Source organism: Aptenodytes patagonicus, chromosome 3 (assembly GCF_965638725.1).
Source record: "Aptenodytes patagonicus chromosome 3, bAptPat1.pri.cur, whole genome shotgun sequence".
In the NCBI taxonomy this organism is placed as follows: Eukaryota; Metazoa; Chordata; class Aves; order Sphenisciformes; family Spheniscidae; genus Aptenodytes; species Aptenodytes patagonicus.
The window spans coordinates 114,048,830-114,074,967 of record NC_134951.1 but is presented as its reverse complement, the minus strand read 5'-3'; the positions used below and the strand labels follow the sequence as shown (position 1 = coordinate 114,074,967).

Sequence of the window (26,138 nt, the reverse complement as noted above, 5' to 3'; positions counted from 1 at the left end):
GTGGCAGGAATCAATTTTGTATCGGAATGAAGGAAATACTGAAGACAGAGTTAACGTACACTGAGCTTTATCTATCCCATGGGAAAAATCACTATAACAATCCACATCCACAGGCTCATGGGCATTTTGTAAGGCAAAAATAAATAAAAAAAGCTACATCTCTGTTGCTCCTGGGAGCCTTGGGCTGGGTGCATCCTCTGGTCTGTGCTGCAGGTTTTCCCTGCAACCTGCCTCACAGCCTGCCCAAGCCAGTTCTGATTCTAGGAGATAATTCACATTTGAGCAGTTTGATGGGCAGAGTCCTGTCAAACACGTGTCTCTGACTTCACCAGAACAAAGTCTAATTCAATAAACCATCCTCCAGATTTCATTCCAAGTCCGGCATAAAGTCAGTGGGTCCCCAAAAATCAAGGCTTAAAGAGCATGAAATTCATGCTTGTCTTAATCATACTCACTAAAACATTTTGTTTTCCTTTTGACTAATTATATAATTAGTATAATTAATAATTCCCTCCCTCTTCCTTGCTGTCACACTCAATGGCACAGTTAAAACTTGACTGCCTGGAAGAAAAGGTGAGGGAAGGGGAGAAAGAAATAGGAAGTGTCCTTTGGATTAAGCCCCTAAACTCCAGATCATAGAATCATAGAATCATTGAGGTTGGAAAAGACCTCTAAGATCATCGAGTCCAACCGTCGACCCAACACCACCATGCCCACTAAACCATGTCCCTAAGCGCCTCATCTACTCGTCTTTTAAATACCTCCAGGGATGGGGACTCAACCACTTCCCTGGGCAGCCTCTTCCAATGTTTAACCACTCTTTCAGTAAAGACATTTTTCCTCACGTCCAATCTAAACCTCCCCTGGCACAACTTGAGGCCATTTCCTCTCGTCCTATCACTAGTTACTTGGGAGAAGAGACCAACACCCACCTCGCTACAACCTCCTTTCAGGTAGTTGTAGAGAGCGATGAGGTCTCCCCTCAGCCTCCTTTTCTCCAGGCTAAAAAACCCCAGTTCCCTCAGCCGCTCCTCATAAGACTTGTTCTCCAGATCCCTCACCAGCCTCGTTGCCCTTCTCTGGACACGCTCCAGCACCTCGACGTCCTTCTTGTAGTGAGGGGCCCAAAACTGAACACAGTATTCGAGGTGCGGCCTCACCAGGGCCGAGTACAGGGGCACGATCACTTCCCTACTCCTGCTGGCCACACTATTTCTGATACAGGCCAGGATGCCATTGGCCTTCTTGGCCGCCTGGGCACACTGCCGGCTCATGTTCAGCCGGCTGTCGACCAACACCCCCAGGTCCTTTTCCGCCAGGCAGCTTTCCAGCCACTAAAGCTCCTCCAGATGGAGGAGGTCTCCAACTCTTTTTCTCCCCCCTTCTTTTTTCCACGTTTAATAACAACAACAGTAATCAGTAGCTTAAAAAGCTGTTTACTGACTTGCAAGTGTTCCTCTCTCTGTTCGGTTGACCCCAAAGGCACGCACACAGAAACACAGCAGCATTTACAGCCACCACTTTGGACAAGGGGCATGTCACTGGACAAGTGCAATCCTTCACCATCTGGACTCTGTACGTGGCTGAGTTACAAGCATCCCCTGCAGGCTTGCTTCCAGCAGTGCATCGCATTCGATCCTTACCCTAAATGCTGCTTTTTTACATAACTACTTGTAATGTTCAAAGAAAACCTGAACTGGATTTCAAAAAATAATGCTATATACACACCAGCTAGAGTCCTGCACCATGGAAGAGTATCAGCCACTGGCCATAAAGTCTCCCAGGCATCTTTAAAGAAACGTGTATCACGATGGAGAGCCAGCAGCCATTCCCCAAATGGGACTAGCTGCTGCTTTCTACCAAAGCACGGCTCTAATACGTGCTCATAAGGAACTGGTTACAGAAACTGTAGGAAGACGTAATACAACTTGCACTCATAAATGCAAGGGCAGATCCGTGAAAGGGACTGGTAGGGATCACCGCAACAAAAAATGTGTAGTTCCCGAGTTCTGGGAGTGAAGCTCCCTTAAATATGTCCAGTACAACAGCACCTTTAAGGTGAGTGGGGAGAAGCAGGTGCCCAGCAATGGCCATCACCAAAGTCAGCACAGAGGGAAGGAAACCTAACCGAGCACGACAGGCTGGAGAGATCAGATGGAAAAACCTCACCCCTCCTTGCACACTTTGCAACCTACCTGCCGCACCAGTCAAGGCACAACGCTCTACAACCCACACACAGTTAAAAAAATGACAACCACTACCCAAAACCATGGCCCATGACCAAAAGCAGCAGTACTGTCACCTCCTTTTTATGTAAAAGCCTACCGCTTAGTTCACTTGCGCATGAATCAGGCTCAGAGTCACCCACGCAGCTATACGGCAAGGCTGGTATGGGGGTGGAATAGGAGGTACTGACTGCGATTTGTGCTAAATCAGTGCTACCGGTGTGTGCGAGACGTTACTCACACCTTGGAGCACACTACAGGATAGGGTCCTTCAAGGCACTAAAGCACAAAGATACCCAGCTTGCGAGCTCGTAAAGGTCTTGGGCAAAGGAGTGCAATGCCAGGGGCACACAGCGTGTGGCTAAAGTCTCAGGACAACAATACAATACACAGAGACAGGTGAAACTATAACATTAGGGACTTTATTACTGAAATAGAGGAGGGAACAAAGTCAGAAACAAATATTACAACCACCTGCCAGCTCCTTGAGAAGGAAGTTGGAGGAGGACTAAACAAGCGTGAGGAGGAGATGGCGCTTTGTCACTCATGTACACAGTGACAGGCAGATCTGTATACCTCTGTGATGTGGGCCTTGTCCACGATCTGCTGCTGGTCATCTCTTGCTGCATCCAAGCCCATTTCTCCTGCACTAACACTCTCTTGGTCCACGGTCCCTCTTCCAAACTGCCTGGACATGGTGGAACAAGCTCCCTGTTGGGGTAGGCCTCTCCATCCTTGAATCTGGCATCGTCCCAGCAACAGCTGTGGTGACAGCAACAGCAGCGGTGAAGGAGACCAGAAGCAGCACCCCATTCCACAGCCAAACTGTGAGACGTCATCCCATCTGTGGTACCACAACCCACCCAAGCTGTGCTCCTCTTGGCTCCCAGGCTCTGCTCTGCCCTCCAGTGGTGGTGCCGGGATGCAGCTTGGCAACACACTTAACTTGATCTGGTCTTTGTGCTGTTTGCTGGATTGGGATGCGCAGACTGCACAACGTCAGCCACAAGTGAAGGGTCCTTCATAGCAGCAGTCGCAATGCTTAGATGGCACATCATGCCCTGACCAGGAAAGCAGCATGCTCTGCCTCTGGGACTATGGTTGACCAAGGATCTGAGGAGAAAGGGTTTGTCCAAGAGCAGTAGCATCTTGTTTGGAGTCCATTTGTGGTAGCAGGAAAAGGGTGTAGATCTAAGGGCTTTTGGAGATCAAATTCAGCATCTTCCTGTTGTGGGAGGGAGGCCTATGGAGAAACAAGCAGCAATGGGAATTGTCTGGAAAATTATTTTGTCTTCTGAGAAAGGGAATCTAGAAATAACCACTGCTTGGAATTTTCCTGGACAGGTACGGTAAATGTCGGATGGTAGATGTCCACTTGAGCCCAGGCATAAATGGGCCATTCCTCTTGGCCTGCTGCTAAAGGCTCCTGTGTTAGACATGGCACAGTTGTGGTTCAGTACCATACAGCACTTCAAAAAAAAAATCTCTGGGCTTATATTCCAGCTAACCCACACCCATGAGGTCGTTTCGGTGTTGGGAATCAATGAGTTCTGGGGTCCATCCTTTCCCCTAGGTGGTAACCTGCGAAGGCAGAGATGATAGTTTTGGGATCTGGGTAAGGCTACTGCCCTGGGTCCTCTGGAACAGCCTCCACTGGACCCTTTTGCCTACTCCCAAAACACAAGGTTCCCCCCAGCCCATCCGTCTCCTGTACCAACATCAGTGTCAGAAGGAGGTACTCACCACTTCACTTGCGGAGAAGTTCCTCTGCCCACTGCTGGGCTGTGGTAGGAGCGTGGAGCAACTTCTTCCCATCGGCTGTCAACAAGCAAAGCGATCAACCAACACTTTGGAAGACGGTGAGCATTGCCTTAGTTTTCACCTAAAAGTAGCCAGTCCTTGTCATCTCTGCTCCATGAAGCTATTGTTTCCCAGGCCTTGTATTACACTGGAGTTAGAAGAAGAAAGAGAGGCTGCATGTACAAGATCCTTTTGCAAAAAAACCTGTCGTGTTCAATAAGCAAGATGTTGGCCAGAAAAGAGAAAAGGCAGTGGTGTGGAAAGACAAGTTGGACGAAGCAGACATGGTGTAAGTCTGTACAGTTGCCCAGTGGAAGCTAAGATGACGTATTCAGATGCAAGCCCAGCTATCCAAAATGTGGTCCATCAGGCATCGTGGAGACATGACCATCTGGCCTGATGGAATCAAATCACTCCTGAAAGGCAACCAGATAATTTGGGGAGATAACTGAACTTTTACTAGCTAACTTAGAAGATAGAAGCCCTGGGGTTTAGGTGTCTAGGCAACTTGTTAAGACTTTTGCGAATTCAGAGACCCAAGTCTTTCCTGTCTTACATCTGAAAATTTGGCTCTTATTTCCTAAAAATGTTCCAAAGTCTTGCGCTCCTTCTCTGAAGAATAACAACAAAAAAGCCAAAACAAACAAACAAATCAGTAAAACTATGAAACTAAATTCAAACTGTCTTTTAGCATTCATATAGGACTTCACAAACAATAATCTAACTTTGCTGCATTTACTCACACTATTTATCACTTATTAACCTGTATGAGTAGCTTTCGAGCAACCTTGATCTGAGAAAGGCTCATAAAGCCAAGCAATTTAGGCCAAAAAAAAATGTGCTGGCTATTTTAGTTAAGTAGTAATTCTATTTTTGCCAAAACAGGTCCAGTTCTAAAGGTCTTATTTTGAACATGAAAACATGAACAATTACTAAGAACGGATTTACATTAGGATTGTTAGAAGTTAACAAACTCCTGCAGCTATGCCTAAATGGGTGTATTTATCCAACCCTCTGGGAGAAATGCATAGGAAAGAGGGGAGTGGGAAGGTACCGCTGCCAAGGAGCAGTTTGCAACAGTGCTGGCGCCAGAAGGAGGTGGTTGGGCAGGGCTGGAGCCCACCTAACAAAGTCATGGCTTGGAGTTTCCACCTAGGCAGCTTAGAAAACAAAAAAGCGGCAGCTGAAGGTTGCTGGGAGCCACATCACCTCCCACACTTGAGTCCATGCTCAGACGCTAAAGGCTGCCAGCAGCCACAGGCTCCCCTGGCTCCATTTCTCTGTGTTGCTTAATCACTGCTTCCTCAGTGTGGCTCCATGATGCCGAAGAAAAGGAGAAATAATCAGCTGAAGAACTGTTGCTTTACACAGTGGCCCAAGGATGGAGGTGTCCTAGCAGGAAACACTGCAGGGCACAAATTTACACAGCAAGAAATTAAAACACAGCGTTTCGAAGTCTAGTTTCTCCCCAGCTCCCTGGGCGACACAGGTGCACGCAGCTTCTCCAGTGCAAAGCCTGGCCCCAGTACTGTGCTGAAATCATAAAATGTTCTACATTTCCTTATACAATGCCCCGATTTCACAAACGTGGACTCAATTTGCAGAAATTTCATTGGAGCAACCCTTCAAAGTCTACGGGTTTTTACCTTTTTTTAAATAATTCTAACACTCGCGCTCCAAACTCTCCATTTACATATCTGAATAAGCATAGGCAGCTTTTAAAAATCTGGGGTATCTCGCAGCTCACATTGACTTCGCTTGGCCAGCATTCTTCCAGGGAAGCACTTCAGTAGAATCCAGTGGATACTAACATATTTCAATGTCTATAAATGGAGTCACAATATAACTGTAAGCAACCTTTCCTTTTCCCTTTTTTTTTTTTTTTTTTTAAGAAGCCTTGGACAAAGGCTTTTTGAAAGCAAGAGCCTCAGGATATTTTTCTCCCTGCAGTAAATGTATTATGAAAGTTTACATATTTCTATTAGTTTGACTGCCTCCAGATTTTTGGCGTGCCTTGGGACAACTCTATTTTTAAACTCTTAACTGCGTACAGAAAACTTGATAGAGAGGTTTAAAATATGACCAGACAGTATTACTACCAAAATGTTTTTTCAAATGCGTGAACATTTCAAGGATACAAATGGTTTTGCAGATCTCAGCCAGAGGAATTATTCAAATGTCAAAAGTTTAAGCTACTGGTAGAAAATAATGTAAAGCTGTAGGATGCCACAAAAAACAGTTCTTACTTTCAAATAATATAAATCTGAAGTTAATTGTGCATATCAAATCTTAAGGTGAATGAACCGCAGGGAATTAAAGACTTTGGAAGACTTATAGTCTTCTTTAAAATTGCCTGACTAAATTGCTGACTTGATTTTGCAGAAGCAAACCTACATTAAATAGCCAAGAATACTAACAGCTACCCCAACAGTCAGTCCCATAAGCCTTGGGGAAACACATGGGCCACAGCAGCAGCAAATCCTTGAAGCCTGGAGTGCAAGACACCCATATCTACAGATTTTGAAGACCTGAAGAATCTTCTTCTGCCCACTGGTTCTCCAACATCTCTCCATCAACTCCTCTGCCCTCCCTGTCCATTTTCCAGTCTCCCCAACCCCTCCCTTACTGCCTCCCCTTATCTTCCCTCTCTCCGTCATTTCTCTCCCCCCACCACTAATTCTGGCTTGGCTCCCTGCCTTGTGTTAGTCCGTCTGCCGATGCTGCGTCATCTCTGCTCTCCCGCTGCCCATTGCTTGGCAGCCACCGGCATCCTCTCCGAGCAGAGCGCGAGATACCCAGGTAACAAGCAGCATGTAAAAGGGAGGGCTCAGCCAATTCGGGAGGAACCATATGGCACTAGCCACAGGTCCAAGCTGACCACAGCTTCTTCCAAAGCAAAAGAAGGGGAAAAACAGAGATGGCGTTAACACGACGTCATTTCTGAATCTGACCACAGCGGTGTTTGTGCTGTTCCTCCCGCAGTGCGCATCAATAGAAATCGAAAGGCACAATTGCTCGAGGTTTGAGAGACCTCATCGCCTAAGCAAGAGCCAGTCTGCATGCAAAAGGGACCGGTATTTCCATGCAGCATCATTAGTAAAAATACTAGCTCTCATCTGCCAGTAGCCATGCAATGATTCATACTCTCACAACTGCCACATCAGCATGTTGATGTAGGATGCTTTCAAATGCTGTTTTAATACCAAAAGCAATCTAGTTCATATATAGGCTCAGGATAATATTCCCTTTTCATTTGTTCCTGCCTCAGTTCTTCTGTTGATCTGTTACTTCTGTCACTGAAAGATCAATCAGAATTCAAATATCAAATATCAAACTATAAAAAAAAAAAAAAAAAATCATAATTGCCTAAACAACGGGTCAGATTAAGTATAACTTACAATTAGTTAAAAATGCGGGGGAAAAAATATCCTCAGGAGATTTTTTGCCTCTACTTTTTTTTTTTTTTTTTTTTTAATAGTTTTGAATGTTAACTCTCACCTGCACACGCATCTAGCTGTCAGAACCTGGGAGTGGATATGTCAACTTAGCACTAGCATACCCGAAACCAGGCCTTAAGAAGATTAAATATTTTCTGGACGTTTTAAAGAGGTAGTTAGTCCAGACAGTTAGGATACTACAAGACTAGGCCAATCTGTTTGTTAATACCACGCATTTACCCCTTCCTAAAAGTACAGATTTTACAGATATTTTAGGCAAAATGCTTTAATAGATGCCATTGTCTTACACAGATTCCCAAAGCCTCAAATACATATAATGCATATCTAAGCAAAGGATCAAATGCCTTCACTCTACAGAACTTGAAGCAGCATACTGTATTCCTCAAGAATTTGTACGCCTTTAGAAAAGTACTATATAGGGCTATTAACCTGGTGACGCGACTAAAAATTGGAATTTTAAAACCATATATTTATATTTTCCTTCTCTAAAAAGTCAGATTCTCTCCCTTAAATTAAGGTAAATTAACTATTTTACTTAGTGGAAAATTAACAACTTCCACATGCACGACTATAAACTTAGCTGGTTTTATTGCTGCAAGTTTTTAGTGAGGTACCACCACCAGAGAGAAATGGGAATAAAGTGGGAGGAGTTTTTTGTCAGTGCAGTTATTGCCATGAATGTACAATCTCAATGCAGAAACCCATAAAAGAGATAACAGATATTACTCTTTACAAAAGCACAGTCAACTTCCTACAGCAAGTTTGACCCCAGTACCTTCTAGTTATGTATTATACCTACCGTTTCTTAAATGATGCTAGAAAGCCAAGGCCCAACAGTTACAATACCGTCTTTTCTATCAACTGTGTGATATTGGGTGGGCAAATCATTTTATCTACTGGCGTTTGCTTCCCATCCCACCGTTGCCCAGCTGGTATATGTGAAGCATAAGCCCTTCCCTCTTTCTTACTACAAACTTGAGGTTTACTCAGAATGATGAGATCCACTTCCATGATACTGCACGCTTATAATTACTGACAATAATACATCTGCCTCCATTGAATAAATTAGGAAAATGTCCTTTTAAAAAAAAAAAATAAATAAGGCTATATTCTCTTTTTCCTAAAAGGCTACTCCAGCTTCCACTAACACCACCGTACAGATAAAAACCCAAACTACGGAAGCTGATGGAGGTACACAAGCATAAAAACAGTGAAGATGCGCACCCAAGCCCATCATTTTATAGCGCAAATTATTTACTTGAGTTTTTATCTGGAAGCCTGTCTATCTTCCACACAACAGCCCTGTAGGCACTCTCGTATTTTGCTGTTCCAACCGAGACTTGTATTACGGGATCAGATTCAACCTCGTGTAAAGCGCCAAGGCACGCTCTCCTATTCATTTTTGCTTTTAGGGACTTCTGCCTTTGGAGGTTCATGGTCCAAAGTGCTTTGACCCACTGCGTGGGAACGGGAAAGCGTATCATAACGTTTTCACAGTATTTCACGGAGGGTAAACGCGTTGGGATCGGAGCAGTTGAAGACATGTTTATAAAAGCCTGAAGTTCAACATATGCCCCCTGAACGACTACCGCAGCCTTCACAGAAAAGGGAAGGTCTTGCCCATTATACCATGTCCTGAAACGCATCAGTTCCAGCCTACAGGCATCTGGGGGCGTAAACTTAATAATTCGCGATTGCTCGAATTCCTGCACTTTGACACAGTTATGGAGATGGCAATCGAGAATACCGATCCATTTCTTCTCCTCCTCCTTCTCGAAGTAACGCTCGTCCCTCTTCTGGAGCTCCCGGTCATTCAGGGTTAGGAAGCAGTCAGCACTTCCGTTCACAAAACACAAGCAGTAAATGTGCGTGATGACGGCGCTTTCTACGAGTTTTCCTTCTGCCTTAGTGACTTTCCCCCAAAAGTTGTCCACTATTTCCAGAGTCATTTCTTGCTCTTCATAATTCCTCTTTTGTCTAGAAACGGTAGGAAGTTTCATAAGCTCTTCCTCGACCGTTACGAGAAAATCGGTGAAGTCGTTATAATCTGTGGTGCCCAGCTTTAACATCTGCTCAACCTCCGGCTCATGGATCACTTCTACTTTGGGATGATACCTCCTTTTCTCTGCGTAAGACACGCACTCGATCTTCACGGTATGGATTTTTCCCGAGACATTATAGCTCTCTAATTTGGGTTCGGAGAGCTTACAGTGTGGCTGCAGCTGGAACTCCCTGAAAGGTTTCTCCAGGCCCTTTTCATAATACATCTGCAGTACACCTCCGGCCAGGACACTAAGGTAAATAGGGCCCCATTGCCGAGATGACATCATGTTCTTCTTTTCGGGAATCCTCAGCATGAACGGCCACCCATCTGCTTTCCGGCTCCTGAAGAGGCTGCATGGGACGGCAGGGGAGAGCTTGTGCCATGCGTGAGCGCTGGAGACGGGCGGGCTTCCCGCGGCATCGCAGCTATCAGCTTGCAGGTGTTCAAGCCTCTCGCAGATGTAGCTGAAGGAGCCCTGGTTAAGGCTTTTCTGATCGTGGCAAGTTTCTTTGTCTTTAGGATGACAGACGCTCCTGTCGAGCACTTTGTCCTTCCTGTGCGTGCTAACATTAGCTGGTGACATGCTGTGCGAGCATCCTTCCTTCCAAAAGGGACTGGAAAAAGCACAGTCATTCTGGAAGTACGGGAAACACCTTGGTGCCGATGACAACTCTCCTAACTCCTCGCAGCTTCCTGGTGGGTTAGGGCTTCCTTTGTCTGTTGTTTTGGAGACCAAAGTCTTAACTGGATGGTCATTAGGTGAGGTGTTCAAAGGAAGGCTGCTCAGTTTTTGCGAGGTTAGGGATGAGCAAATGCCAGGTGATGGAAGAAGGTTAACGTTTGATGGCCATTCAGGGATAGGATAAAGGATGTGAATCCCAGGCTTTGGGATGCATGGACTTCCTGGGTAGTCTCTGGTAGGTGTAGTAAGTGGAGAGTTGCTGGGGGGTCCAGGACTTAGGTAGAAGTCAACTACAGGAGACGAGAGTGGAGTGCTGCCTGTAGAAGATGATCTGCTTGAAGACTCATGCACACCAGACAGATTCAGTTTAAGGCCATTTGCTTTACAACTACTCTGATTATCAACCGATTTCTGAGGTGACTGGAAGAGCGGCTCATCATCAAAGGTGACCCAATTTGCTGGATTTGTGGAACACATCTTGTAGGAGAAACTTGAGGCACTTGCACGTGTATCATCCGCAAACCATCTACAAAGAAACAACAGACGTGAACGGAAATAAAATCTCTTGAAAGACAAAACAAAAAAACCCAACCCTTATAAAATTCAAACCACACAAAGCTCAAAATGTGCATGCAGTTCACAAATCCAGTGTACTTTGCGTTTTAGATGTATAATCTGAGACAGCCGTGTAGAAACAAATAAACTCCCCATGAATCCCCACTGCTCTCCCAGGTTGGGGATCTAAGGGAGATCTAAGCTTTACGGGCTCTTCAGAGTATCTGATGTACGCAGCCTCTAGATCAGAGAGAGCAGAAAGTCCCACCGCTCTACAGGACCGCTTGCATAATACTTTCTACTGGACCACTTATCTGTAGCTTGTAATATGGACAGAGATTTTCCATACTGGGCCTCTGCTCCAGGTGAGGCTTCCCCTCCATCCCACCATTAAACAAAACAGTGTTTTAGTAAGAATGGTGCAGCTGTTTCCAAGAACAAAATTAGGAGGATGGGGAGGATATTTTTGTTGTTGTTGAAAAGCTGTAGCAACTGAGTGCTGATGGCAAAGGTACACACACTACAGCCATCAGGGCAAAACCAGCCCACCAAGATAACATGTTCAATGAATGGCCAGTTCCTGAGGTCTCTCCAAGGCAGACGTTCCCCTCGTGCGATGGGCACAGGCAACAGGGCAGCTGCATGAGCATCCCCAGGTGAGAGGCAGCAGGAAGCGTATTGCAGCCACCAGAACCGGCCTGCGACTCATCACCCGCTCCATGCTGCTATCTGAGGTGCCTCCTGCCAGGAGCCGGATGCGCAGATTGGTCCCAGACGCTTTCCAGACCTGGGCAGGAATCGCTTCGTGTCAGTTCCTTCAACCCTGACTTATGCTCTGAGAGACTGGACATGCCAGAGTAAAGTTAAGAGGCGGGGGGTGGAAAAGCATTAGACCTATAAACAAGAAAGAGTTAGCCCTAGGGATGAGCGATACATCCCTGTTGAAGGGTAGACTACAAGCATCCACCGGAGATAAAACACTGGTGAAACACAAGTCAAGGCCAAGTAACAGCATACGCATCTGCTGAGCACTGAATTGGCTGGCAGCCTGGAAAAAGTACAGGTCTTTAAACCAATTAATAAACTACATTTTGTCAAACAAAGTATCTTTGGTAAAGGGCTTGGCGAGATGTCCTCGGAGCAGGACTGCAAGCAGTAAATAATTAATCTTGCCTTCGTCCTTTTAAATCATGCACTGAAATGTAAATGCTCACTGTATCCTTATGCAGGATATGTCATCCCCAAAGTTTTTCCTCCCCACTGCTCCTGACTGATGAAGAAGTGAGCAATAAATTGCTAATGACTGAGGAATTGAGTACAATGAAGCACCACAGGGCACAGATAAACATCATTCATTCGAAAAAAAGTTATTCTTGTGTCAGAACATATCACGTTTGCCTGAAAGCACAAGGCAGGCAGAGTTCATATAGACAAAACCACCTGCACATACGTTACTCCGTTAATTAAGGTTAGATAATGATGACTTAAAGCCATTCCCCTTCGTGCACACACAGCCATAGTTAGGCCATTTATTAATTGCACAGCACGACAGCATATGACCACGTAACCACAAAAGCCATTCTTTATCTGTAGCGTTCAGAGAACAGCTCGTTTCTAGAGATGCCAAAGTTCAGCCAAGTGAAATCTTACACTATAAGTCATTATTTTTACCATCTCCCCATTATTTCTTGGCCAGTTCATAGCCTTTAAGAAAGCACCATAACCTGTGGCACAGCCGGCTCACTCCACGGCCGAGCAAACAAGAGCTCGCAATGAAGAAGGACTCTGGTCCTTCATTATTTTTGAACTCTCGACCTTTTTGTTCACTAAAAATATTTGCACTATGCTAGTTATTTTATAAGCACTCTCCTCTCCGCTTAGAGTGGGAGAGAGAAAAGGAGCAAACAAGTTACAAATGACTGTCATAGCTCAGACACACACAACTACAAGCGTATCCTTCACCCACACAATCACTTCATCAAAATAAAAGTGTAGCAATGGAAAGAAAAATCACAGCTATTTGGTCTCCGACTTGGTCATCATTTTTTCCTCCCGTTCCACACCCTCCTCCTCCTCCTTTCCCTCTGGTTGCCGGCACCCCTCGTTCAGCAGTATATATTGATTATTTCTAGATCGGGAAGTTTCAAAGTTTTCAGACCTTCCTTCGTCTTAACAAACCTCATCTGTTAACGACAGCTCGCACGATGCTAACTCAGAGCATGGCTTTTTTCTCTAGCAGCCAGGACCGTGGGGCACGCTCGTAAAAAGAGAGCATTAGGAAGCAGCCTCAAAGGTGCCATTAAAAACTCCTCCGGCATTTACAAGAGATAAGGGACCGCCAGAGAGAGAAAAAACCACGCTGAGCGAGGGGAGAGAAAGCCTTTCTCCCCGGAGGGGCTCCGGGGATGACGCAGGGGTACGGCGTGAAGCTCAGCGGAAGTGACGGCGCGTTCAGCAGCCTGACAAGGCACAGCTACTCGGTGTGACCGCGGCCACGCTGAAGGGGCAAATCACAAAACACTGAGATGTGCGAGTGAAAAAGAAAACATAAAATGGGAACGTAAGTAAATACAAATGTTGTTTACGGTAAAGAACACATTCTGCAGCCTGTTTCCCTTTCTCATCAGAAACGAAATTTTTCAGCATCCTTTATATTTCCAGACGTTGATTTTTTTTTTTCCCCCAACATCTGCTGCTATTCACTTTTTAAAACGTGATGTTACAGATTATTCGGCAGGTTTTTTTCCCGTTACAAACCAAAAAGATGTTTGCAATTCACCTGCCAAATACTTAACTTCAGTCAATAAATGTCTATGAAGCAAACCACTTTGGCAGATGGAGCTCTCACCTGCAGTTACAATACCCTTCACAGACCTGTCAGAGGCTGGAGCTTACACCTTTCATTACTTTTCCAGAAATGTGTCTTTAAAAAAAAAAAAAGTGATACTGATGTTAACAAAAACACACATGCAAGAAGTAAGTGTTGAAATAGATAGCAGTTCCCCTACTACTGCTCGCTGATCCCCAAAACCGACTACTAGGAATGGAGGGGAAAAAAAAATCCAAATGGATCTTTAAAAGCTATTTTTATAATGTCATGCTAATAAAAGGAAATGCACCCTCTCATGTGTTATGGGAAGCACCATTCATCTAGTATTTAAAAGAAAAAAACAAAACATCTATAGTCCTATGCTACTTTATGTAGCTTGTTCTCTGACGCTTTTACACCTGCACAACACCATAAATTAATCTATTCTCTCAAGTTCTATTTCTGTTCTAAAAAGTGCTCCAAATTCCCCCTTAAGAATTAGGATGTTCTTCCTCCAAATGGCAGTAAACTCAGGCTTTAGGGTAGATGCGTTTTGACTCCAAAAAGCTCCCATGGGACCCACGTAAACGTAACCCAAACGTTTGGGGGAAGAGGAAAATGATACAAGATGCTATTGATCTCTACTACCACATATGTTACGCAGCCCATAACATTTAAATTACAAGCACGTGTGGTATCTCATTCAGATAGGCGACAGGAAATACCATTTTTAGAATATTGAAACTGCAAACAAAAAAGCTGGCTGAAGTAACAGTTGATCCTAAATGCATCAATTCCAGTGAACCCAAAAGCTGCGACTCATCTCAATTCATCCTCTTCTGCCTGAAAACAATCTTCCCATTTATCAGATTAACTCAGTCCCTCAGCATTTAATGTGCGGTAGTTGCGGCTTAATTTCTTCATTTTAACACCTCGAGGATGTAAGGAAGAGAAACCCTGACCTATTATTGAGAGATTTTATAGGCTGTAACTATTACTGGGTCCTTAGTTGCTTCAAAAATCCCAGATCAGATCTGCAGCGAACATACTGCTCAACTTCTGTGCCTTGCTGGGGGATACTGTTACCTCTTCCTACGGTGGAACAGTAATAACAACTTCCTACTCGCTCCAAGGTGCAATGCAAGGTATTGACTTTGGTACTTTTCATCCAGATACGGCTTGGTCCTCAGCTAGCCGAGGATGCTGACTTGTCATCCAGCAATGTCCCCCACCACCCTGATGCGAGCGGCCTTGCATCGCCTCCTCCACGGCAGGGAAGCAGCAGCGTCTGAACCAGCACAGCGCACGAGTGAACCCCCTGAACATCTCACTCCCAGGGTCTTCCCTAACGTTTGGCACCGGTTAAAACCCTCAAGCGCATCCCCGCGGATTTAAACACAAAGCTCCTCATTTTAAATATTGGAGGAGCACGAGGTCATCTAATGGGGAGCGGCAGGGAAACACCTCCCTTCTGCAAAGCATAAGGCAAGTCAATGCAATGTTTAATAGACAGTACTCACATTCCAAAATACACAGAAAAGCGTGATTTTATAAATACATTCCTTATTGCCTCTAGCTCCAAAGGCCGTCGTGGCTTCAAAACTGTTAAGCTATGCATCCTCTAAATAAATTCCCGTTGTAACACCCCGGCGTGTATCTTAACACGTGCCACTTCCACGGTGGGGTCTTATTGGGCAAATACCAACCTCACGGGTTGTTTCAAGCTCAAAAAAGGCAGATTTACCTACACGCAGTGTGACAAAACAGTTAAATAATCCCTTCAAAATAAGCTGAGCTCTTTGCACGAGCTGCTCCATTTGTGGACAATGCCTGGCCGTTGTATTTCCACCCTTCCAGAACGACTACGGACCCCATACACTACTACACGTCAATTATACTTCCAGGAACAACGTCGTCTGTTTGCACGTAGGCTATACAGAAATTTAACGTAAAACTCTGCATACTGTGCACACCGTGGTGAAGCTGTCCCATAACGATACCATATGAGTTGTTACCGTTTCTTGTACAAATATGTAGACAATTCTTCAAGCATTTTGCCATAAAGTGTAATAGTCTCTAAGGAAAGTACAAATTCTCTGCAGTTTAAGCAATAAAGCACATATGGTATATAAAATACCCTAAACGTTTGCAAGCCCTTGTGATATCCGAGTAAAATATGGCAGATTTATCTCTGTATTTTAGAGCCATATTCTTTCTATTGCCGTTTTGTTTATTACTTAACTATGAAAAAAACTTGAAGAATACCTTCTACGTAAAATACTGCTTGATTTATGTTGATTTGCCTCAAATTTCTTTTTGAGGCTACATATGGCTGCACTTTTATTTAACTCTGCTCAATGTCTCCTAGACAGGGAAAAAAAAAAAAAAGCTCTCCAAGCTATGCCCCTGAAATAAACATAAGCAAAAGGCACAACTGACGGGAAATAGGAATTTCTTGGCTTTCGCTTGTATTTGGGATATATACATGGATTAAGTCTCCCACTGCATTACTCATTTCATTACTTTTCCAAAATAAGGAACTGGTGTAACAGTCAAAAATACACACCGACTTCAAAGTGCAGCGTGAACTTGTGTTTACATTGCTCGCTCTCCGGGGCATAGGCACAGCTGGGAGAAGTTCGGAGCTCGCAGCTAATCTGTTTAATTTGGAATTCCTTACTCTTGGTCCCGAGAGCTGGAGGAATTAAAGCTTTCAGCTTTTGACAGCGCGCACGGCCCCAGAGCAAAGGCAGGCGTAACTCATGCAAACGCCTCTCGCTATTACTTGTTTCTGCTTTGAGTCAAAGGGGAGTTTACAAATAAAGTGGTTGGTACTTGCACGCGCAAGCATGAAAAAATTAACGTTTTTAAGGGCATCAACACAACTCATCACAGTATATGCCCAAGCGGAGACAACGCTTACTTTCCTTTCTGGGGAAAAGGATACGGCAAAGGCTGAAACAGCCTCTAGAGAGGACGGTGTCACACGGTTTGGGACATGGGGGACTCACCACCACAAGGGCAAGTACCGACGGCTACAGCACCGACGGTCTCTGCGTGCCGGGAGAGCATCCAGCGCTCAGAAGGGATGCTACACAGAGGCGCCTGACGAAACGCCTGCTCCTCTGCCTCTCAGAGTCACATCTCACCCTTTAAAGGTTGTAAACAGATACGAGATACACACGAGAGGGAAAACCTATGGGAAACTCTCAAAAGAAAAGAAAAGCAGCAGTGCTGCCAGATTCATGCCTCTAGTAACTGTTCTAGCCTGCTGGGCTGTGGTTGAAGTGGGTCTTCCTCAAGGAAGTAGCTCCTCTTCTTGCTCACAACAGCATGAGGTTAGATGGTGCGGACCTTCCAGTTTATATGAAAATCTAGCGTGGCTATGCAAAACAAATCCCATCTTTGCCATGAAATAATCACCCAAACCTCCGCTGCTATGCACTGTAAATAAACTCCTTTTCATGTCTAGATCCATTCTAGGAGACCTTCCCTAACACTCGGATGTGAAGTCATTTCAAAGCTGCCTCAAAAAAGACGACAAAACAGCATGCACGACCGGTCTTGTAACACGATCGGCTCCAACCGACCTCCCCGTATACTGTAAGCCCCAATTCCCACACCCTCCCCCGCCCCGCTCCAGCGGTCACACCACCGCGGGTGAGTCGGACCAGCTTGCTCCTTCAGTATTTTCTTAGTTGGGAATGGATATCAAGGCGGGAAAGCCTAGAGACAACATTTTACTGGAAGTGCCCGTAGGATCTTACGGGGACACGCCAAAGATGCTTTCTACAGGAACTGAGAGATTTTCATAAATGACTGCAACACAGTCACCTGGGATCTGCAACACCACTCCTCTCGAGGCTTTTTTGCAGAGTTTATTATCACAAACACAGCTTTCAGAATGGGATAAAATAAACTAAATAAACTAAAAATAAATAAAATAAATAAAAGAAACTAAAATAGACAGACAATTTAAGTGTCATTGGGAAAGATACCGGAACGGAGACCTGAAGCCACTCTTGGAAGTTACTCAAGAGTCTCTCCAGCAGCGCGCACAGCCAAGCACTGAGCTGCAAAAACCAGTACCAGTCCTCTTACCCTAAGGCCGCCTCGCTCACCTGAAGGGAACTATAAAGTTACTTGCGGCAATTCCTGTACTGCTTGCTGTGACTTAGCCAGTATGCAGACACGCTACAAAACACATGAATCAATGAATGCAACAGCACAGAGAAGTCAATCAAAAGCCAATCTCCAGCTACAAAACATTTAAGGATCACAGGCTTGCAACGAGCACTTTCTAACATTAAAAAAAACCAGTTTTCCCAATCCACAGCTACATGTAAGTATTTTGTTTCAAGGAGATACAATCACACCACCAACTCTGGAAAATTCTGGTATGTAAGAAAGAGCCAGAAACAGGTACACTTATAACCTGTTGTGTTTTTTTTTTAAATGTAACAAAAGTGACAAAAAAGGTGCTTATCTCTGGTATAACATCAGGTCTAACCACAAGAACGGCAAACATCAGTACTCGACACAAGTCTAAGCATCTTTCTTGGGTTCTTCAGTTCTAACTTTTCGCTTGGTTCCTCCAGAAGAGGCCAGAAAAGAGTCCCAGCTCGGATGTCCAGCATTTTCCTGTTCATGGGGTGGATCTCCTATCTCGGAAGGTGACAGACCGTGGCGGGTCTAAGTAACGTGTGTCGGGTAGCACGTGTGTCTGTGCATCTTTGGACTCCAGGTTGGTAACCGAGAAGGCAGGGCGGGGCGTACCCATGCTCGTGCTCCATTTGCTAGCAAACGGGACGGTCAGGAAAAACCTCAAGAGGACACAATCTGCTATCAAAGGCGGTCGAAGCATTTTTACTAACTCGAATGAGAACAGGATTAAACCCTGAGAACCACAAAATGGTCCTCTATGTTTTACTGAACATCTTTAACAGAAGAATACTCTCTTTTCCTAGAAGAAATAATAAAAAAGCATGATCAAATCAATATTAACTACTCAGTGTTTTTATCCTCTTCCTTCCTGGATATCACAGTGCCTTCTAAGACACATGACTTGTTTTCTTTCTTCCTATTATCTGGTTAGACAAGATACGTAAATCATTTTTAATTCACTTCACCGTGCATATGCATGTTTCTCTCCTGTATACAACACACCTCTCCACGGGGCCTTTCTTCTTCCTACAAATGAAACCCCCCGATTAGAAGATGGATGGGGAAGAAGCGGAGGCTGCTGGGCTATCGAGCTGCGGGGAGCAGCGCCGGTGCACCCCTGAAAGGTGCTTCTGTTCCCGCTCCCATTCAGTTGACTCAGCCAGTCCTGCGTTATCCTCTCTGAATCGCACTCCTCTTCAGCATCGCCATAGTGACTGCATAACTTGCGCTCCGTAGGCAGATTTCGGAGAGCCAATGGACAGTTGCAGAACAGTCTCATGTAAACTGTTTATTGACACTAGCTGACATTTTACTGCACAGAAGTTTTGGGGTTTTTTTAATTTAAAAAAAAAAAAAAAAAAAAGCCAGCAAGCCTTCAGCATAGTGCTCTGGCCTGGAAGAGACAGGAAAATAAATCTGTTTTTATTTACTGTGCTTCTGCAGGTCACTAAGTTAATGGAATGTTACTGCATCTATTGAAGCGATTTTTAACTATGTTTAGGAAACATGTTATTATTAGGAACGCACAAACATCCCACAAAAGTACTCTGGTCACGGCAGTGCTGCAGAGGGCTCTGGCAAGGAGTTTAACATCCCAAACCCCTCCCTCTCCCCTCCCCCTGACCAGAGGCAGAGATTTATAATATGCCACCAAGCAGCAGAAATGCAGTTACGGGTGGCTGTTCCACTTCTGTAAAATCAACAGCCTTTTTTTTTTTTTTTTATAGGATTAAGCAGCCCTCTGGATGGGAAAGAAAAAAAAAAAGGGGGGGCTGAACACTTTGGCACACGGATCACGACAAAACACTAAACCGGTCATGGTCAGAAACAAATTTAAACCTGGTCCTCTGCTAGTGTTTGCAGTGTCCGGGGGAACCGACGGATGAAATGCCACAAAGAATACACGACGCAAAAGTACACTTCAAAAACTCTTGCCACTAATCTCAGCAGTGAATAATAAAAAGTAGGTAAGCTAACGGAAATACTATATTTAGCATATTCACTGTACAGCATAATACACTCTCTTTTTTTTTTTTTGGTTCAGAGTCAGTTTTTAAATCCGCATTTAAATCTACCTCACGCTTTAGTGCCCAGTAAACAAGCGCTAGTACCTTCCTGGAGACTAACACACGACAGAAGATGTGCAGAGCTCTTCTAACCATGAAAAGTACTGCCTGACAGCTATTAGTAATGTTTTCTGACAGACCAGCTCTCTCCTCAACCACGGGATACTCCCCTTCTCCCTGCCCTAAAGCCATGTAAGAATACCAGCACTAACGAGAAGGAGGGTCACAATTGAATCCTCCTTTGTTTATTTGGATAGAGGTATTTTTAATAGCAACCGATGCCAGTCACGTCAGAAAGTATAATTCATAACGCAGTCACCCAGAAAAGCCTCACTTGGCTTCCTCTCCAAAAGCTTTTTCAGACAGACGTGTGGGCAGCCTGGCTTTCTGAAGCAAAAGACTTCAGCTCGTATTTATACCAATCAAAAACGTAAGAAAAGGAGAGGTGGACTAGAGGAATCTTGTTTAGCAAAACATGAAGCGAAACACTGTCCATGATAGTGCATCACTGTTCACGTAATGGGGTGCATTTCATGTTGGAGTTAACATTCACAGACAGAAAAACTTAAGAAGTTTACATTAATTTGCCGTTTAGAGATCTGGATTTGGGCAGCGATATCAAAAAGCTGGGCCATTAAGCTTACAAATCCCAGTAACTTTTACAGTGATAGAAAATAACACTCTTTATCTGTGCAGAAGGAGACGGGGAGAAGGAGAATAATCAAATCTGAGCCGGAAACAAGGACCTCAAACCTGCCTTCGGGCAGAATTTCCCAGTGGTGTGATTTACAACTCCAACATCAGTTAAGTATAATCTCCAGCCACTCTCTCTGTTGTACAAACTACTCCTGTGCTCAACCACAACTAGTTCCAGAGTGCAGCGCTAAACTCTCCTCTGCTCGTACCTATAGTCAGGAAAGCAGCTACTCTTTTCTCGTAACATTTTCTCGCTGCAGGTGTGCTTTCAGTGCACTAAACCAGGCAACTCCATATTTTGTTCTTCAGCTATCTTTTTTTCCTCTTCTCTTGCAGATGTAGAAGAGTCCCAGCCTCCAGATAGGGAAAAGTGAGTTAACAGCAGAATGAATAGGTCATATTTAAGAGCCTCAGGCTCCAAAACTTCTGTTCCCTCCTCCCCAGACAGTCATTAGCACTCTCCCAAAAAAAGCTCAGTCCTGTTTGCAGAGAAATCAGTGAGGGTTTCTAGGGCGCTCCACCTGGTAGAAAAAACATCCCTGCTGGGGAAGGTAAGCATAGACTTTTGTAACTTAACTTTTGCTGGGCTCCTTACAAAACACCCTAGTCAGCATTTTTCCTAGCACATTTCAGAAGTGCTCCTATTTGCCAGAAGTATAAGAACACCTACACCTTTAAAAAAAACCCAAAAAACCAAACTTACTGAAAGTCACCCCTTCGGTGAGTGCTTATTTAAAACCAGAAAGTGAAAACTTTTGATACTCTTTCTCACCTGCAATAGGCTTGAAATACCATCTCTAGAGTTTGCACTAAGGGTATATACGGTAAGTGCAGTCAAATCATTCCAGCCCCGTGAGGCACATCCTTCTCCATCCGCTCCGGTTGTTTTCCCAAAGCCCTGCGCCCCGCTGTATGTACGGGAGGGATTTCTGCAGCAATGACTGCAAACACCGTGAGCCTACATGCATAGTTTAACATCATCAGCTGAACCGCTAGAAAATATGAGAAAGGCTCCAGGAATTCATTTCACTTCAAGCATTAAATAAACAAACTTCTCGCTCACCCCAGTCTCCTCCCTAACAAGGCAAAAGTCATGGGAACTTGAGCCTGCGGGATACCCGTCACCCAAACCCCACCGATTTCCGCAGCGGTTCAAAGCTCCGGGAGCCCCACGCAAAGCCATCCCCTTTTCACCACTTCTACCTTAAAAGAAAAAAAAAAAAAAAAGAAAAAGACAAAAAAAAAAAGAGGGGGAAAGACAAAAAAAAGAGGGGGAAAGACAAAAAAAAGAGGGGGAAAGACAAAAAAAAGAGGGGGAAAGACAAAAAAAAGAGGGGGAAAGACAAAAAAAAGAGGGGGAAAGAGGGGGAAAGAGGGGGAAAGAGGGGGAAAGAGGGGGAAAGAGGGGGAAAGAGGGGGAAAGAGGGGGAAAGAGGGGGAAAGAGGGGGAAAGAGGGGGAAAGAGGGGGAAAGGAGAGAGGAGAGAGAGGAGAAAAAAGAAAAAGAGAAAAAGAAGAAAAGAGAAAAAGAAGAAAAGAGAAAAAGAAGAAAAGAGAAAAAGAAGAAAAGAGAAAAAGAAGAAAAGAGAAAAAGAAGAAAAGAGAAAAAGAAGAAAAGAGAAAAAGAAGAAAAGAGAAAAAGAAGAAAAGAGAAAAAGAAGAAAAGAGAAAAAGAAGAAAAGAGAAAAAGAAGAAAAGAGAAAAAGAAGAAAAGAGAAAAAGAAGAAAAGAGAAAAAGAAGAAAAGAGAAAAAGAAGAAAAGAGAAAAAGAAGAAAAGAGAAAAAGAAGAAAAGAGAAAAAGAGAAAAAGAAAAGAAAAAGAAGAAGAGAAGAGAAAAGAGAAAAAGAAGAGAAAAAGAAGAAGAAAAGAGAAAAAGAAGAAAAAAAGAGAAAAAGAAGAAAAAGAAGAAAAAAGAGCCAATTTTTTTTTTTTTTATCCCGTTCTTAACCAAAACAAAGCAGCCCCGTCCGCCGGCCCGTTTCAACCCGGGACTTCTGGGCTGCGCCTCAACTACCGGGAAAACTCCGCTTTTGACGAAGCCCCCCCACACCCCCCCCTCCCTCCGCGCTCCCCGGGGAACCGCTCCCCGGGAGCGGCCTCCCCCGGCCCAGAAGCCGGCCGACCACCCGCCCCGCTCCGTTAACCCCCGGGCCCTCTCCTTACCCGCGGCTCACCGCCTCGGCGCCGCCATGGGAGACCGCCCGCCGACGGGAGAGGCGGCGGCAGGCACCGGGAGGGCGGGGGGGGGGGGGGGCGGCGGCGGGGCGGGGCGGCGGGGCGGGGCTTAGCCCCGCCCCGCCGCCCCGCCCCGCCGCCGCCCCCCCCCCCGGGAGCATCGCAGCAGCATCCCCCCCCCCCTGCCAGCCCTCGGGCTTTAATTTTCACGTAAACGAGAAGCAAGGAAGCTACCCAAGCGTTTCCCATGCAGAAAGCAGGGAGGACAAGGCCTGATGGAACCCGGGGTTTCGTTTCGGTGGCAGCGGGAGCTACAGCAAAGCAGGGGAACGTTTCCTACTAGTTGAGCACGGTTAAGGCAACTTCGTGGGTGCACTTAGGTCCTAACTACGTCCATAGGCCTCTCCTGAAGTTAGGAAAGGGCAGAGCTCATCCCTCAACCAGCAAGAGGCGAGGAAACGAAGAGGGACAAGGGTGGGGACAGACAATGTCTTGGATGGCCCGAAGGACAGAGCTCAAAGGACGACGCTGCCTGGGAAGAGCTTCCATTCGTTCCTTCCTAAGCTGACTTCCCCTCCAAAACAGTTTCCTCTGGAGGAGCCTCGCGCCTCTAGTGGGGGTGAGGACAAGGACTCCAGGCTGACTCTCTTCGGTTGCCCACCCTTCCGAGATGTCTCTCTGGTCGCACCGTGCTGGCTGGAAAGTCTGGGTAGAGCTCCGCAGCCATTCAGCTTACAGCAGATATATAAACTTGCTGGTTTCTTAGAAGATCTTAAGCCAGGTTGATTTTCTAAGTTGTGTAAGAATAGTCGTTTCCTTCTCTGCAGTGTCAATCTTCCTATCTCCAAAAGGGTAAGCACTGTCCAAAAAAGGGCAAAGGATTTCTTGGTGTCCAAATGTTCACGCCCCAGGAAAGGGACACCTGAACGACAGGGAAAAAAAGTACCTGTGCTTTAATGAAGATGAGACGCAACCCTCGGGAAAGAACTTTATGGGTGGAGAACCAGCCGGAAAAAATCTGTTACTATCGTCCTCAAGAGCAAGAGAATCCGAGTTGCAGTCAAAGAGGGGTGAGGAAGGGCGAGGTACCGAAAGACCGGGCGATTCAGAGGTGAACTACCACTGTTTTAAGGAGGTGGGGACCTCTTGGGGAACAGGCTTGGAGGAAGCACATTGGCAGCCTCCGGTGAGCATACAAGACACTGCCACGTGACAGAGGTGAGCCAAGGCCGATTCTCCACGGGGTGAGAAGCCAGTGAGACTGTTTTACAGGTTCTTATACCGCCGGAAAGTCACGCCAAAGCAGACAGGCTTTTCTGGAAACTGAGTTGAGGCAGGCTCCGGTAAATTCAGTGGCGTGAGGTGGGAGGAGCAGTGGCTCTGAAAAGCACGAGGCAGCAAAGATTTCTGTCGATGCTGAAGGACAGCATTTCCAACAACACTCTACAGATCTCGGTAAAGCATCACTTCTTTTTCTTCAAGGTAGGCCATCGAAATTGCCAAGCCTTCCAGCAGAGCCATGGAAAGACCAAGCTGCAATGTGGGAAGACCAAGTCCAGGTCAGGTCTCACCCTCTGTTCACCCTCTGCAGAGCCCTCTCAGAGCAAACACCTCCCAGCTCCGAGACAGGACAGGTTATCTCGTGCTTCAGAGTTCCTCTGGAGAGAGGAATTCCTTCAGAGAAATACAGCGCAAGGCTTGGAAAATGGCTTGATTACCAACAGGATAATACAGTCATCTTAAGTAATAGAAATTCCTTCTTATCCGTTACGCTGGGCATCTCTAGAGCGCAGCTACCAGCGGTGACAAGGTACCACGCAGAAAGTCTCCTGCTAAAAGGAGAGAACACATAGAATGGGGAGGATGAAGAGGAAGAGGGGGAAACCACCTGTAAAACCCTCTAGAGCGTTCCCAGGGGCATGGAGGAGAGCTGCCAGGGCCCGCAGATACTCGAATTGCCCGCACGAAAAGCTATCGATACCAGCCATCGCTCACTTGCGGCGGTGAGCTCCAGTTTCTTGTCTAATGCATCCAAAATTCTTTGTAAAGCACCATCCGTCCATTTTAGCTCCACTGCTTTTCAGTGTTGTTGAAATTTCCCTTGTAGTTTAAAGAGAATAAGGAGGGATGTGCTTTTGTAAATTGCTTTCAGTTGCCCTACTTATCTTCTCTGAAAAGTTTTCTTGTTTTCTCTGAAAATTAAGCAACCCTACTTCTTTGCTTTATGCATGGGAAATATTATTCAGGCTCTGGCTGTCTGCATTTGCAATAGAAGTGTTCAGTACAGTTTTCCCTACGAATAAATTCTTCTGTAAGCTTAATGCCATTACAAGAATAGCACTAGGAAAAAAATTGGCCGTTCTTGGTTTCAAAAAATTTCCATTTTTATTATCTTAATTAAAACCAATATAGTTAGCCAGGTCTTTGTTCATGAGTGTCTATCATTTCAAACCAGGCAAGATACTGGTTGTTAAAATTATGCTCCCAGAGAATTTTACGTTGATAATACATAATTTCGCCTGAGGGCTTGTTACCTGCCAGCTTCTGACAGACTCTTGCTGTTGTTCCTACTTCCATCTCAGTATCGTGTAAGGGACAGCAGTGGTTCACAGAGGAAGGATCTGAGGGTCTCCTACAGGAGACAGGAGAGTGGAAAGAAAGGGTAGTGGTCTTTTCTTCCGATAGCCCGGAATTTTTTCACCATAATTTAATCTGTAACTCGCAAGCCATTTGCATTTTTCTCTCTTTAAATGTGTTTCCTCAGTACTGCCAACCCGAGGCCTCCAGGCTCAGATCGCAAAGCGGCAGCCCTGGCAAGCACGGGGTTAGGTGGCTCCGCATGCCACCCTCATCCCAGCATAGCGCCACGGAGGCGCCAGAACCTGATCCCAACCTCTTCCCTCTGGAATTCCATCCCAGTGAGTCTTCTGCCTTCTCCCAGGACGCACCCAACCTCTTGGCAGAGGGAACCGGAGGATCAATACCTCCTGTTTTGCCAAAAAAAGCCAGGAAGTTAGAAGTACTTTCTAATTTCTGGTATTTTCTACATCCTCCAAAACGAGTCCTTCAGACTCGCATGTACTCCTGCACAGCATTCGATAAATCTTTTTGCCTGTTAGCTTCCACATTAGCCCTTTCTAAAGGTTTTCAAGTTAAGCAGGAAGGGTGTAAGTGTCTCATATCTCTTTATCAAGGTCAGCATTTGTCTAAAAATAGATCAGATTTTTCCTTTGCTGAGACAAGGGCGTACATTTTCAATACAAGATAGTTCTTCTCCAGTAAATTCTGCTATCATTTTCTCTTCCCCCAAAACAATTCAGTGCAATATAAACTCAAGCAGCAGGGGGGGGGGGGGGGGGCGGGGAATCTAACTGATACTGAGATTTTAAAGTCCTTAATATAATTTGGCTATAATGAATAGCATATGCAGAACCAATTAAACTATTAAAATTATTTCTACTGTA

General features: G+C 45.2%; 1 protein-coding gene across 2 annotated transcripts in view; it reads right to left on the bottom strand.

Annotated features, from left to right (window-relative positions):
• Positions 1-22,716, bottom strand: part of STON1 (stonin 1) — a 28,787-nt gene extending 6,071 nt beyond the window's left edge. Inside the window, exons 1-2 of one of the 2 annotated variants that reach the window (XM_076334749.1) lie at positions 22,663-22,716; positions 8,742-10,735 (exon numbers count right to left, since the gene is read on the bottom strand). In XM_076334749.1, coding sequence (XP_076190864.1) covers positions 8,742-10,686 — 1,945 coding nt within the window. In that variant the 5' untranslated portion in view covers positions 10,687-10,735; positions 22,663-22,716. Of the gene's footprint in view, positions 1-4,093; positions 4,174-8,741; positions 10,736-22,662 lie in introns of those variants that run through there. The other variant, XM_076334748.1, reaches the window with a different exon arrangement.
• Between the last annotated feature and the right edge of the window lie 3,422 nt (positions 22,717-26,138).